General features: G+C 35.9%; 1 protein-coding gene across 1 annotated transcript; it reads left to right on the forward strand.

Moving 5' to 3' along the window:
• Positions 1 to 4,348: 4,348 nt before the first annotated feature.
• Positions 4,349 to 13,610, forward strand: USP44 (ubiquitin specific peptidase 44). The gene is made up of 5 exons (XM_090275091.1): positions 4,349 to 5,770; positions 6,860 to 7,055; positions 8,990 to 9,098; positions 11,721 to 11,926; positions 13,414 to 13,610. The coding sequence occupies exons 1-5, from the start codon at positions 4,349 to 4,351 to the stop codon at positions 13,608 to 13,610; spliced, it is 2,130 nt and encodes a 709-aa protein (XP_090131217.1).
• The last annotated feature ends 2,773 nt before the right edge of the window (positions 13,611 to 16,383 follow it).

A 16,383-nucleotide genomic window follows, 5' to 3' on the forward strand; every position in this document is an offset into this window, starting at 1 on the left:
TCCTTTTGGGAGGTCTTGGGGGTATTTTCTTTAATAAAATAAAGATGCTTACTGTGACACAATTTTGTTTAAATAGTTATTCTACTTTATGCTTGGTGGTACATATTTTTTAACCCTGGCTGGTTTGGCTCAGTGGATTGAGCGTCGGCCTGCGAGCTAAGTGTCGCTGGTTCGATCTTCCAGTCAGGGCACATCAGAGAAGGAAAACTCTGACCCCAAAAAAACCTCCGCTGCCTTGCGGCATACCTCTTCAGGGGAAAGGCTAAGGGAGTAAACCCCGACAGAAAATCCGGAGCCGGAGTCCCTAAGGCGGTTTGACGTTGTAGTCAACACCGGCAACTCCTGCGGCGCACCTGAAGCCAAGCTGTATTGACTCCGTCTTTCCCTTGGACCCTTCAGCTGCGAAGAGAGGGGGGGTCTGCTGCATGGGCAACAGCAGACCCTCCATATCACCCTGCCCAGGCTCTGTAGCTTCAGCTTCACTGGAGAGGACACTCCAGCATCATCACAAGATGTCGATTCAACACGGGAGGAGACAGATACCGTGTCACTCCCGAGTTGGACTGCACAGCCATTCTCGGCGGTGCAGATAGACTCTTAGGAAGCTACACCATCGTCTCTCGAGACGGACGGCTGCCGACGATCCGACGACATATTTTTTCATTAGTTGAAGTAGAATGTACGTATTTTTATAAAACGTGCACAACCATTTCCTAAGAACCAATAGTTCATTTATATCCCGGTTATGAAAAGTTTTAAAAATTTGAACTTATTCACAACATGGTCATTTGTATATAAAAAATTTAAACAAAAGATGTGTGGGAAATGACTAGTCATAAGTGAGAGTAAAAAAGTATATTGTGCCTTGGCTGGTGGGGCTCAGTGGACTGAGCACCAGCCTGTGGACTGAAAGGTCGCCAATTCAATTCCTGGTCAGGGTACATGCCTGGATTGCAGGCCAGATCCCCAGTCGAGGGTGTGCAAGAGGCAACCAATCTCTGTTTCTCTCCCACGATGTTTCCCTCCCTGTCTTTCTCTCCCTTTTCCCCTCTCTAAAAAATAGTAATAATAATAATAAATTTTTTAAAGTATATATCACACCACAGTTTGAAGGCTCTTACGTGCCATGTTAAGGAGTTTAGATTTATCTTGTGGTCAAGATTTTTAAATAATCATTTAATTATAAAACCATGCCCAAAAGACACACTAGAAATTGTATAAAAGTAAATTAATATGATGATTATGTGACTAAGTATGAGCTATGAAAGGGGGAATAATATAGCGTGAGAATGTTATTTTAGTGCCTATTCAGATTTTAAAATATAGTGTAATTCTTTTTAAGATTATTATTAGCCATCTCCCTCATTCTGTGTCACTTTTGAAGTAGTAATTTAGTATGACTTTAGCTATTTAAAAAAATATTTTAAAGATTTTATTTATTTATTTTTAGAGAGAGGAGAAGGGAGGGAGAAAGAGAGAAAACACCAATGTGTGGTTGCCTCTTGTGAGCCCCCAACTGGGGACACCTGGCCTGCAACCCAGGCATGTGTCCTGACCGGGAATTGAACCGGCAACCCTTTGGTTTGCAGGCTGATACTCAATCCACTGAGCCACACCAGTGAGGACTGCATTTAGCTATTTTTATGCGTTTATTTTTTATGGTAACTTTCTGACTTTCATAAAAAATACTTTTTAAAGCAAAAAAATCTGAAAATTGTGCTGCTAATTGCAGTGTTTACAAGATCTAGGTTACTTCTGTATGATTAATTTTTGGTACCTGACCTCTTGTAGGAACTTCTGAGGTTTAAAACTATATTTTACCTTTCCACACTTTCTAAGTGTCTTCTTAAGAAACTGAGGTAGAAAGGGAGTGGTCAGCTGAAAAGATTATTATGTTTAAGATAACTAAAACTTATAGCAGAATGTTAATTTTTGAAGTAGCTTCCCTTCTAATTTTTTTTCAGAGACTCTTGTCGATCTCAGTAATACTTATATTTAGAGCATGATTATTTATTTAAAGGGTCACTACATATAATACCAAATTTCAAAGTAGTAAATTTCAAAGTAGTAGTAGTAAATTTCAAAGAAGTATGTCTCAGTTGGCTTTTATATAAAATCTATTTTGGGTTTCTGAAAGCGTGTAGCATGGGGAAAGACACATGGTAGACTCTGGTTAAGGATAGAGAAAGTTGGATAATGACATCACAAAATATAAGGAAACTGTGCCTTAACTGACTGGGGGTGGGGGAGATAATCACTCGGTTGCGGGTGAAGGGCAGTTTTGGCCACTAGTGATCAATGGCCACATACCCTTGACTGTTGACTTCACATAATGGGATAGGGCCAGAGCTGGGGGTCCCCTGAAATGTCTGGACCCTGGTGGTCTGAATTTAAAGGCAGAGTGTGCACCTGCTGTGTGGAGAGTAAGCATTTGGTGGCAGCAAGTATCAAAGCTGGGTGACCACTTAGGAGCATTATTGCAGTAAGTCAGGCGAGACCCATTTATGGCTTGGACTAGCTGGTACTAGTAGAGGTGATAAGTAGTCACATTCTAGATAGATTTTGAAGGTAGAGCCAACAATTTTTCATGAACAATTGATATGGGGAGAGTGAAAAAAGGGTCAAGGATGACTCCCAAGATTTTTAGCCTTAAGTACTTGAAAACATTTTAGATAATGGAGCATATTAATCACTGATGTCTTGATTTTGCCATTAGCAACTATTGTTGAACATTAGGAGCTGTAATAAAATACTATATGTGACCAGATTTTTGACCTCAGGAAATTTTAAGGGAAGATAAGTAAATTTAAAATGTGTCACTGAAATGTGTACACATGTGAATGTTGGGACTGGTCAGTCTTAAGTCCATATTCCAAGTTACCCTATATGTAAAAGTTAAGAAAAGAGGTGGACAGGAACCAAAAATCAACTTTACCTTTTCAGTTTTCTTAGGGCTCTGGAGGTGGCACCCCCAAGTACCATTGAAATTTATATTGTCTTGCCCCCCCCACAAAAAAAATTAAAGCATTTATCATGCTATTATACATACAATGTTCTGAGTGTTTTGTAACTAGGTCTCCACCTATGACCAGAAATTTGTGTTCAGTTTAGTTTAAGTCAATGAATAAAATGTCTTGTGATCCCTACTTTTAACTAGATTTCAGTTCACTATTTTTAGGTACTTGTAGCGGAAGTGTTCCTGACTTAATCTGATTAAGGAACAAGTTTTGGTGTCAAAATCATATAGGTTTTGTTTGTTTTATTTTATTATGTTGGCTTTGTATGTTTGCTGTTTAGAATAAGCTTATAATTCCACATAATGCTTGGACCTACCAAATGTAAAAGTTTATTAAATTGCCACCCACTTTGTATTTGTTTCACATTTCTCTTTATTTGCTTACATGTTCTTGCACATTCCTGAGAGTCTATTAAACACAAAGGCATTCCCCTTCTGTCTTTCTCTCTTCCTAAGGCAAACTGTCAGGTCTATCAAGTCAAAGTAGGTTAGAGAGCCACAAAATAAAGGTCATTGTTGATTTCCTAATGGAAAACTAAAAATAAAAAGATAATTAAGTAAAATATTAAATGATTTATTTAAATAGAAGAGAATATTAAGATTTATTCACTATAGCTACCATTATAGCTACCCTTTATTGAGCAATTACTGCGTGTCAGATAATTTATTTCAGTTCTTCTACAATTCGAAGTTGGTGTGAGTTTCCCTGTTTTACAGATAAACTTTTGAGAAGTTAAAATACTTGCTCAAATCAGACATGATGGTTCGTGGCAGAGGTAGAATTCAAACCTAATTTTTTCTGCTTCAAAACTGATGCTTTTTAACTAGGAGCATGACTTAGTAACGATGTGGATACTAAATCAGAATGTAGATATTAGTGAGATATTTCGGTCTTGCCAGTCCCAATCTTAAACTGTCCTCACACTATTGGGTAAAAAAGGGATGGGTTCTAGTTCAGTGAAAAGTGGTCACTACCCATTCTTCACCAGTAGGTGGTAGCAGAAAATTTAAAAAGTTTTTAAAGGGAACCCCCCCTCCTGAAGTAAAGTGAAGTAAGTGTATGTTCTTTCAGAGTAAGGTGGACGACAAATCAGAGACGTCTACAGCAAGGGAAATGTGAGAACTGCCTGTGGGGATATGACAGGCCGCCAGATATTAAGCAGAGGAAGCAAATTTAGAAAATTATTCTTGGAAAAAGACTTTATAAAAAAGAAAAATATTGGCTTCTTGTTTTTATTTTGTTAAAATTACAGTGTTCTGCTTAGTTTTCAGATGCTTCGCATGTGAACAGAGACTTATTTGGATTATGTGTTTCTCAGCTAGACTAAATAAATGTTAACAATGGATAAGTGTAAACATATCACGGAGTTGCTGCTTGCTCAAGACCACTCCATTCTCAATCCTCAGAAATGGCATTGTGTGGACTGCAATACAACTGAGTCTATTTGGGCTTGCCTTAGCTGTTCCCATGTTGCCTGTGGAAGATATATTGAAGAACATGCACTCAGGCATTTTCAAGAAAGTCGTCATCCTGTTGCATTGGAGGTGAATGATATGTATGTTTTTTGTTACCTTTGTGATGATTATGTTCTTAATGATAATGCAGCTGGAGACCTGAAGTTACTACGAAGTACATTAAGTGCAATCAAAAGTCAGAATGATGACTGTCCCACTCACCATGGAAAAGTTTTACAGTCTATGGGTGTAAGTGATGCTTCTTATTTCTTACATGATGGCACCCAATCTCTGCTTCAAAATGAAGATCAAATGTCTACTGCTCTTTGGCACAGGAGAAGAATCCTAATGGGTAAACTTTTTCGCATTTGGTTTGAACAATCACCCATTGGAAGAAAAAGGCAAGAAGAAAATTTCCAGGAAAAAACAGACAAAAGAGGAGTTAAGAAAAGACGGCGAGAATTAGAGCATCGAGTTAAAGCAGAATTGGAAAATATGCCTCTAAGAAAGAGTCTACGTTTGCAAAGTCTAGCTCTGTCCACAGAAGAAATAGTTCCTGTTCAAGAACCATTACAAACCCCAGCATCGCCAGCAAAAGATAAAGTAGTATCTACCTCAGAAGATGTAAGATTAAAAAAAAACAGTGACCGCTCAATTAAACAAGGGCCAGTTGTAACTCCTGGTGTAACAGGATTAAGAAATTTGGGAAATACTTGCTATATGAATTCTGTTCTTCAAGTGTTGAGTCATTTACTTATTTTTCGACAATGTTTTTTAAAACTTGATCTGAACCAATGGCTGTCTGTGACAGCTAATGAAAAGACAATATCATCGTATAAACACCCACGAGTCACAGATGCAGTATATCAAGTGAATGAATGCCAAAAAAAAGCTAAAAGCTCTGTTCATTCCAGGCACCCAAGTTTATCCTCCAGACTAAGTGATGGAGCATCAAAGAGTAGAAAGATGGAACTTATTCAGCCAAGGGAGTCAAGTTCACAATACATTTCTCTCTGTCATGAATTGCATACTTTGTTCCAAGTCATGTGGTCTGGAAAGTGGGCCTTGGTCTCACCGTTCGCTATGCTACACTCAGTGTGGAGACTAATTCCTGCTTTTCGTGGTTATGCCCAACAAGATGCTCAGGAATTTCTTTGTGAACTTTTAGATAAAGTACAACATGAACTAGAGACAACTGGTACCAGGTTACCAGCTCTCATCCCCACTTCTCAAAGGAAACTTATTGAACAGGTTTTGAATGTTGTGAATAACATTTTCCATGGACAACTTCTTAGTCAGGTATGGATTTTTGAAAATATCATTTTCATTGTGGGGATTTCATAAAGTGAAGCCTAAATAATGCATATTCTCTCTCTGTCTAGTGTGTTAGAGCTAATACTGTTTTCAGGTCAAAATAGATCACTTTCACAAATATGTAAAAGTCAGTTCACTTATTTACAGTTTCATTCATAAATCATTGGAAATGGTTTTATGTCCATTATATGAGAAAGCTTTTTTGCGGGGGAGAGGAAGTTAAGAAGTAGAGTTTCTTAGGTTAACCATATTATTATATTCATTATGAGAAACTGAAAAAATGAGGGTTTAATCCAACAGGAAACAAATTTGAAGATCCTGATGTTGTTCTAGCCTCTGTATATTCAATTATTTTCAGTGTTTGTTGGCATTAAATCCTGAATTCTTCACTTTTTGAAGTTATTATTCTTTCCCTTTCCAGTTATTATATTTCCTATATAAGTTAGAACTGCCCATATTTTTTGTGGTTCCTATATTTTGATGAGGACTTAAATGGGATTATGATCTCATTATTTGTCATATTACTAGATTTTGAAGTTATCAGTTGATAGGGCTTCAAAATCTGTATACACTGATAGACCTCTGTATACAAAACTCTGTATATAAAGACATACTAGTAGTATTTTACTTGTATCATGGTTCAGGGGTTATAAGGCTTTGGGGGGAGAAAAATCAACTAGTGAAAGATGAGGAAGGAAAAGCAGCAAAGAACCGCAAAACTAGTTAAAGACATTAAATTAAATGCATATAAGTATATATCATGATGTATATCTGATTAAATGAATCCACAGTTTGTTTTTTTCACCTAAATTCAGATTTCACTGAAGTCCTTGGAGCTTTTTGAATGCCTAGTAAAGTCCACCACTGGACTTTATAATAGTTAGTTTAATGACAGTCTTTTGGAAGGAAAAATTATAATAAAAAAATGCCTGAAAATAATACAAAGCAATTACTCAGAATTCTGATAACACATTTTCAGAAGAAAAGCTTTTTTTATTGGCAGTGACCTCTAGTGAAAGGAGTAAATGTTTTGACAGGAGGACTGCAAGCTGAAACTAATATTTTTATTTGCAGGTTACATGTCTTGCATGTAACAACAAATCAAATACCATAGAACCATTCTGGGACTTGTCACTGGAATTTCCTGAAAGATACCAATGCAGTAGAAAAAATATTGCTTCTCAGCCATGCCTGGTTACCGAAATGTTGGCCAAATTCACAGAAACAGAAGCTTTAGAAGGAAAAATCTATGTATGTGACCAGTGTAACTGTAAGTAGAGACTATTAGTAAAGAGAAACACAAATGAAAAGAAGCTGGAAAAAATTCCTTAAGTAGCAGTTATGGAAATGGATTCATAAAATAAAAAATAAATTTAAATTTAATATGTGAGGCAGAATTAAGTAGCAAAGAGGAATAGTAAAAGGAAAGCATGTTTAGTACTGAAATGTTTTTTTGCTACCTATCAAAACATTGATATAGATAATACATGTGTGTATGTGTGCATGTGTGTATACACACACCTATGTAATAATAATAGCTGAACTGCTGCTGCTGTGGAGACTGGCTTCATAAAAACAAAAGATTTATTTTAAAAATGTCTACTATCTTTTCTATATTAGTCATTGTTCTAGTTGCTATGGATAGAGGAAAGACACTTTTAAGGTGCTCACATACCTAATGGAGGAAACAGGTAGACAATTAAGATCTACTACAGTATTCTTTCTAATAGAGGTGGGTACAGACACCCAACACTGGGAGATAAAATAGCCATTTCAATTAAAGGGAAGCATTATCCTCCAGGAGAATGGTGTATAATAAAAGCACATCGGATCTGTTGTGTCTCATTGATCTATGTGCACATGGCATTTGAGTGTTTATACTGTATTTTCAAGTATTCTCCATAATTTTCATGTCTGAAAAAATGATTCTAGGGCTTTTGATACTAAACTTCTAAGGTAATATAAAGGAAACATTGGATGTTCAAGCATTGAAGAAATATCACATCAATTGGTAATTTTATAAAATTACATTTACTAGAATTGTTTTCTGAGTGCTTCTAATATAAACTTATTAAGGAACCTAAGATTTATGTGGTGAGAGAAAAAATAAATATCAAATTTGTATGATGAAGTATATTTTTCCTTGGACATAAATGTGAATGGTCCTAGATGCTTTCATCACCAAATCTGGGAGTAGAATGCTATCACCAATGAATACAGAATATGGTTTTATAACACATCTATGTTGTGTCTACCAAATAACGGTCTAAAGTAGTTTCTTTAATACATAAAGGCAAATGATTAAAGTTGTAAGTCAAGGAGTTGACATCCTTGTCTAGGTAGGTGTGGAGATGATCCACACTTAGGTCATCAGCAGCCCAAGGATACCTGATCCCAGGGACATGGACTTAGAAGGAAAGGTTTTTGGTGACAACTGGAGCTGGCTTACAGGACAGTTTTATGGTGGACTGATGCCACTTCCTACATGAAAAGCAGGTGTTGCTACGGCTGGAGTCAGAGCTGGTGTACAAGTTGCAGGACAGCTCCTGGACATCAAGAACAAACTTTGGTAGCCAATATTCCAGCCAGAGGCTGTAGGACACAGTCCCTAGGGGGACCTCTATAGAAGCAGAGGGGACAACAAAAAGAATCCTAAGTTCCACTTACTGGAGCTCTGGTGCTAAAATAGCAAAAGCAAGACACTGAGGGAGGGCTCAGTTGTAGATCTAGCGAAGGCCTCACTTCTCAGGCGTGGGGAGTGGTGTGCTCGGCAGTAAGGACCTACATCCTCTAGGATCTTAATTAGCCTCAATCAATGAACTGTGAAACTTTTTTAAATTAAGAGTTTAGGAAGAGTGTATTAATGTCTGTTTAGGGAGAGTTTTAACTTTCCCTATTTGGCATAGCCAAATCCATTTAAAAATATTGTACTGTATCATTCACTGCCTTATTTACAAGATTATATTGTCATTTACTTGTTTACGTGTCTGTCTACCTTGACTAGCTCATAAGTTTGTTGTTGTTTTTTAATTGTAATTTGTTTCTTGAGGGCAAGGCCATGTCTTTTATCTCTAGCACAGTACAATGTCGGTAATATAGTAGATGTTTAAGTGATAATGCATGTGTGAATTATTTTTAAAGTTTACTCAGCTTTTCCTTGTTTCCTTAAATTAAATTTGAGTTTCATTCTCTTTGATATCACAGCAAAGCATAGAAAGTTTTCTTCAAAACCAGTTGTATTCACAGAAGCCCAAAAACAGCTTATGATTTGCCACCTACCTCAAATTCTCAGACTACATCTCAAACGATTCAGGTAGGTAGTAGTAGTAATATCAGTTGTCTACCAACTATACACTTATAACTTATCATTTCTTATTCTTGAAGTACTTCAGAGCTTCACACTTGGTAAATTAAATTTTAATACTATATACTTGGCCAGTAGATGACTTACATCTATTTCTGCCTTTTAAGGGAAAAACAATGTCATTGTCTCTAGCTTTGACCTTGTATTGTTTAATATTCAGCATATGTTAGATTTGAAAAATTTTAAGTCTGTTAACTTAAGAGTATTTGTCTCAACTGAAGAAAGGTATAGCAGTTTAATTTCAAAGCAGTTAAAAAGAAAAACAAACTCAAGTCTCAAAAATATATTTAGTCAGGGGAATAAGTTGGCAAATCTGTTTAATCAAAGCATGTGCTTTCTTTCCCACATTGCAATAATCATGTTAACCTGAGAGCTTAGTATTCTCCTAAGAAATGAGAAATACTTTATATATATGCTATGATTTGAAAACTATTGAGACCATGGTTTAATTTTTTAACAGTTGAGAGAGTATGTTTTAAAAATATTTCAGACATTACAGAAGGTAAAGTAAAAGCCCAAAGTAAAACTACCTTTCTTCTCAGTCCCAGTTCCTAGAGATAATCACTGTTAACCTTCTCAGTTATTTCAGTTACGTATAGTCAGAAAACATCATGTGAGTGCTTTTTAATTTAAAATGTTCTATACTCTTTGAGGAATATAAAGTAGGGTCCTTTTCACAAGATTATGGCAAGACATGCACAGAAATAATGGTGAAGTAGAAATACTGAGTATCACAAACTATAAACAAGCTGATTAATCTGAGACTTGGAGGAGGGAGTTAGCGGATGTCTAAATGTTCCCAAAACCTAATGACATAAGGGATTTATATCACTCCAGCCTCAGTTCATATGCCCTCTCTTTAGAGAGAACTCTGACCATCCTATTTAAAAGGAGCACCACCTAACCCTCAGTCTCACATTATCCTATGTTGCTTAATGTCAAAAACCACTGCCTGCAATTAGTAGTTTACTTATTTCTTCCCCGCCACCTCCAGTGGAACAAGCTCTGCACATAGTAGATGCCCCAAAATATCTAAGTGAATGAACGGGGTGTACATAGAAGGAGCAATATGAACAAAGGTATGGCAGAAGGAATAGGGAAGGGTTTACAACAAAAAATTTAGTGAAAAGTCAGGTGACACCTACCACTGTGTATAAAATCAGGTAGAATGAAAACAGGAAGATTAGTTAGGAGGTCAATACTGTATTCCAGGTTCAGGTAACAAGGATCAGGGAGCACTAAGAAGTGAGAACATATATGAGATTCTGTTAAAACAGAACTGAAAAGGATTTAAATTTTTGTTACTTAAACTGATACTTAATTGTGTCTCCCAGTCTTGTTTTCTTGCTCTCTCCTCAGAAGTAAACCGTTATGAATTTTGGGTAAATTGTAATCTTGTTCTTTGTCATTTTATTGTATTTCAGCAGAAAAAACTGGGCACCCAATTTATCAATAGGAATGAATATTTTCTATTTGGATGGCTTACAAGTGTTTATTTAGCATAATTAAATAATATAAAGTTTGAATTATATGGTAAAGTAAAAAAAGTGAGAATAGGAAAGTCTCCTGTTAAGCAGGTCCTACTATTTTATAGCTCTTCCATCTTCACTGCAGTTAAAGGTGCACTGGATATAGGATCTTTTATACACTTCACGAGGGAAAAGTGGGATATGACTCCTAGACCAGCAGATAATGTGCAAGTCTTACCTTTAGCTCCACTCAGTTTTAAGATTGTACTAAAAAGCATTTTCACATTATTCCTTCATAAACCTTCCTTCTCTGCTATTGTTTGCCTTAATCTCATTTTATTTAGTACTTTAATACTGTCATTTTCATTGAAGTCTGTCTTTTGTCTCTGTTCAACACCACCCAAAATGGATTGTAATCTCTTGGAAGAACTACCATATATTATTACATTATTTCCCCCTACAACACCAGTTCATACTATGTATGTGACAAAAACATTGCTTGCGATGCAACTTAGATCTAGTACCACATGGAGAAAACGGGGCATTATTTGACTTTTGTTACTAATGGGTGTTATGCTGACTCACACACTGAAGGGTCACAGTTCCTATTTTTTCTTAATCTAAAGAGGTTTGAAGTATTATGAAATTAGAGGTGCCCTGTTTAGTTCTCAGTTTTCTCCATACCTGGCCGAGTAAGGTCCAGATGATATATTTCCCAAGAACAAATTCTAGCTTCTGAGATATCCTCCTCATGCTGTGTGACAAACAATAAATTAAAAACCCTTTGGTACCTTGAATTTATGTTAGAAAGTGGAAAATGTCATAGGGCCATAATTTTCTTTTCTGAAAGTTAATATTCTTCTATATTACTTGGCATATCAGGATGATGCTCTAACCAACTAAACTACCAGGCCAGGGCTAAATTCTTTCATTTATAACCAACTTCAGTGTTGAAAGGATTTTATGTTTATATTATTTATTATATATTATTCTTTGTATTCCATACTCTGAGGCATTTGAAAAAATTTTTTTCCTGTCTGAACCTAGTACCTGGTTATTTCCCCTTGATTTTGTTAATAATTTTACCCTGGTTTGTTCACAGATGGTCGGCACGTAATAACCGGGAGAAGATTGGTGTTCATGTTGACTTTAAAGAAATCTTAAACATGGAGCCCTATTGCTGCAGGGAGTCCATGAAATCCCTCAGACCAGAATGCTTTATCTATGACTTATCTGCCGTAGTAATGCACCATGGGAAAGGATTTGGCTCAGGACACTACACTGCCTACTGCTATAATTCTGAAGGAGGTATAGATGGGGGAAAGTATTTTATCTTGGGTTAGACTTGGCAGCTGGAGTTTAGGCTCTAGTGATTTCTAAACTGGTCACTAAATCATCTGAAGCAAAGCCACTTGACCTCTTGTTTTCTTTCAAGAAGAATGCTTCTCCATTATTGTTTATAGAAAATACTGAAGATTTGTGCAGAAAATGGGATATTTTCTATGGGACTGCAGTAGTTTTGACTTCTAAGAGCTATAGGGATAGGATAATAAGGATGTTCTCATTAATTATAAGTCAGAGTGTGCTATTTTTTCTAAGAGAATGTCCTCTGGTTTAATGCAGTTATTTTTATTACAAAACAGAGTATGTACTAAACTGAGGTATCACAGACATTTGGAACAAACTTTGAGTTCAGGTTATAAAACTCACTTGAACTTACTGCCTCCATGGGTCAAAAGTGATTGAATTTAGGTTTCATATTTATTTCCCCTTTCCCTACCTACTGTTAAACAAAGAATGAGCCCCTGCCATGCCTATTTCTCACCACCACCGCTCCCCACCCCCCCACCAAAACACACACAGGTATAAAAAGAGGTGTGGACAAAAAGCCCAGTTAATCCAGTTAAGTTTAACACTGAAGTATGATACCAAGAGTTAGTTCACACTATTTGCTTTATAGTATGATAAGCAGCAAAAGCATTAACTAATAAAATTATACCAGGAATTAAAAATACCATCAAGTGAACTAATTAGGAACTTCAAGTTACTTCTAGGATAAAGGTAGGTAATTCCGGAGTAAATACTGCCCAAGCTATATATCTCATTAAAATAAATGAATTGCCTAGACAATTACTTTCTCTCAAAAGTAGCTTAACTCAATCTAGGTGTCCATTGATAGATGAATGGCTAAAGATGTACATAAACAAAGTGGAGCATTACACAGCGATAAAAAATAAAGGCTTGCCATTTGCAACAACACGGAGAGACCCAGACAGTATTATGCTAATGAAATAAGTCAAAGAAAGACAAATACCGTATGATTTCACTTACATCCATTCATTCATCCATCTATCTATCGGGTCTAAACAACAAAGACGCAGACAAAAACAACTCACAGAATAAATGCCTGTCGCCCACACAGGAAGGAGTTCAGGAGGAATGGGTGAAAAAGATGAGAGATTATGAAGTACAAATTGCCAGTTATACAGATAATCACAGGGATGTAAAGTACAAGCATTAGAAAATATAGTCAGTAATATTGTAATAACTGTGCACGGTGCCAGCTGGGTACTAGACTTACCAGGGCATCACTTTATAAGGTATATCAATGTAATCACTGTGTTGTACACCTGAAACTAATATAATATTGTATGTCAACTATAATTGAAAAATAAACTTTAAAAAACTTGGACTCTCACTGAAACTGATACTTCTAAATCCATATTTTAATTTCTACTAGAAATTTCTAACATTCCTTTATAAACATTAAGGTCTATTTCTGTGCTTCACTCTAGGGTTCTGGGTACACTGCAATGATTCCAAGCTAAGCATGTGCACTATGGATGAAGTATGCAAGGCCCAAGCTTATATCTTGTTTTATACCCAGCAAGTTACTGAGAATGGACATGCTAAACTCTTGCCTCCTGAACTCCTGTCTGGTATCCTACCTCCTACTGAAGAAGCTGATATCTCTAATGAAATGCTTAGATGATCCAAAGACAGTGAGGCTTCTTGCGATTTGTAGATATATTTTCTCAAAGGGCTTACAATTTTGAGCTTCATTTTTATTTTTTACTTAATGAATCAGTACATACTATGTTTATACATTTTCTAACTACAAGTCTTTTTACAGAGATAAAGCATAAATACATGTTTATCAATGACAGCAGATAACTAAACTTTTTTCAAGTACCTGGGCGTTTTAAGTTTTTAGTGTTTATTTTATATTTAGTTTTAATTGGCTCAGATCATGAATTTATGCAATCCTGTACTGAAGTTCAGGTGGCATCATTTTATACATTTCTTATCTTTTGCAGCTATTTTCTATACAAATTCTCATTCAATGGAAAATTAGATACTTTCTTCACTAACAGTCTTACCCCCCAAAAGTCATTTCTTTCAGGTCATTTGTATATTGAAGTTACCTTTGCCGCCTGAAGGAAGTTAAACTACTACTTGCAAAGAGAAAGATCAAGGCATCATCTAAATACTCATCAATCACACTCATTGATACTTCTGAGGCTTTGTTACTGGGCTCAGAAGACATTATTGTTGTAAATGGAACTTCATTTTTTTCAAAAATTTTTAGTACTTTGTTCCTCATTTGGCATAGTCAGACTATACAATGAAAACGACAGCTTTATAAATAGTATGTTAAATGACTTCAGTACTATGGACATGAAAACGATGGCTTGGACTTATGATGATTTGTCTGGCACCAAATAGGTTTGTCCTGATTCTAATAAAGTAGTCACCTCAAAGACTTGAATTTACCAAACAGTGTATTATGTTACACAATTTAACTTGTATGAGTTTTTTATGTCTAAACATTACATCTCTTAAATCTTTGTACCATGTATCTTGAGATCCTTAAAGGAATAAAAATCAGTCTTGAAGCAAAAAAATTACAGAGCGGAGAAGATAACTATTCAAAATTGGCAGATGGACCCTGGTCAGATGGCTCAGTTGGCTGGAGTATGATCCTGTGCAACAAAAGGTTGTGGGTTCCACCCCCCGTTGGGGTGCATACAGGAGGCACCAATTGATGCTTCTCTTTCATGTCAATGTTTCTTCTTCCTCTCTCTAAAATTAAATATATCCTCAGGTGAGGATTTTTTTAAAAGGCAGCTGAGCAATATGCATCTCATTTTTCTAAATAACTAAAGCTTGATTACTCACTCTTGCTAGGATTATGTGAATACTAGGAGTCTCTTAAGATATTCAAACACTGGCCCCTGACATTTTAAAAATATTATCTAATCTTGCATTTTATTAAAAATACAGTATGCCTTTGTTCTTCCTAATATTTTTACTAGATCTCTTTAAAATCTTACTGCTGCTAACTAGTTCAGAAAGAGGAGAATCCACTAACAGATGTTGATCAGCTACATAAGATCTTAAGTCACGTGTTAACTAGATCATTTCTTTTTTTCTTAAGTGAGTTTTCTTGCAGGTTGAAATCTTAATGGAAGATAATATCCTGTTAATTACTGTTCTCCACTAGTGATCACCTGTAGGTATAAGCTTGAGAAGGACCTATATGAGCAAATTTTCCTTAAATTTTCAGAGAGCAAGTCATCTGGGGCAGCCAACTGTGAAGTAAAATGAGAATCTATCACTGTACTGACAGATCATTCATTGCCAAAAATACAACTTGAGTGTTAAATGACTAAGGTTTAAAATCATTCATTAAATATCTACGCAAGTTTTGACCTCAACTGTTAAATGTAATTATACCTCATTAAAGATTTATGTGGTCAAGATACCTGAGTAGTCTTTTTTAATCTCAAAGATTACTTTATACCTAGGTTAACTGCTATACATTTTAACACTTAACTTTAGTGGGGTATTTTAAAAACAACTCTGGAAGCTATATTATTAATGGTATAACTGCTTGTTTCAGTACTTATTCCAACGTAACATATTAGAAAGTGGCTTAGCCCCTTTTAATCTCTTAAACTAAAACCTATGTAGTGAGGTCGAGGGAGTATGTGGTAACTCTACTTTTGCTCAACTTTGCTACTAACCCACATCGGATCTAAAAAATAAATAAATAAATAAAGCTTATTAAAATAAAACTAAAGCCTAGACAATGCACAGAAACTTAGATTGTTTACTGTACATCCCAGTGTGGACTTCTACATTCTGCTAAATTGATCTAACAAAAAACAACTTGTTTTGGTTATAAAATAATTTACTAAAGGCACTATTGTTAAACATTCAAACTAATAACTGGTTGCCAATAAGGTACATCATTATAAACATGACAAAATGATTTCAAAAGATACACAGCTAGTAGATAAACAATACAATTTTTTCTTAAGTGACAGCTTTCCTATTCACAAGAGCATATCCCTTCCAGTCATTCCAGGGGCATTCAAGTGATGGCATTGCTCCCAACAGTTACCTGGGAAGGGAGCTTGGATCTCATAAATGGCTTGAGATCACTACTGCTAAAGAGGTCTTGCAAAGCTCCAAAATTCTTCACTCATAGGGTTAAAATTATTGAGCTTGGAAATCAAGATAACTTTATTACACCAAAGCACATCAAAATGATAAGGACTCAAAACTCCAAAAGAGCTAGCTGGAGGGCCCAAGCTCTGTTATGTGTCCAGGAATGAACTGGTGAGCTCTGCCACTAACACATTCAGAAATTAGGGAACTTATTCAAAGATAGTTATTGAACATTAGCACCATAAGTAAACATGGCTCATATAGCTGAACTAGAGTGCTTATCCCACAAGAACATTCATTTATAGTTCCAA

The sequence above is a fragment of the Furipterus horrens genome, unplaced genomic scaffold, assembly GCF_987537825.1.
Source record: "Furipterus horrens unplaced genomic scaffold, mFurHor1.1.pri manual_scaffold_4, whole genome shotgun sequence".
NCBI lineage: Eukaryota > Metazoa > Chordata > Mammalia > Chiroptera > Furipteridae > Furipterus > Furipterus horrens.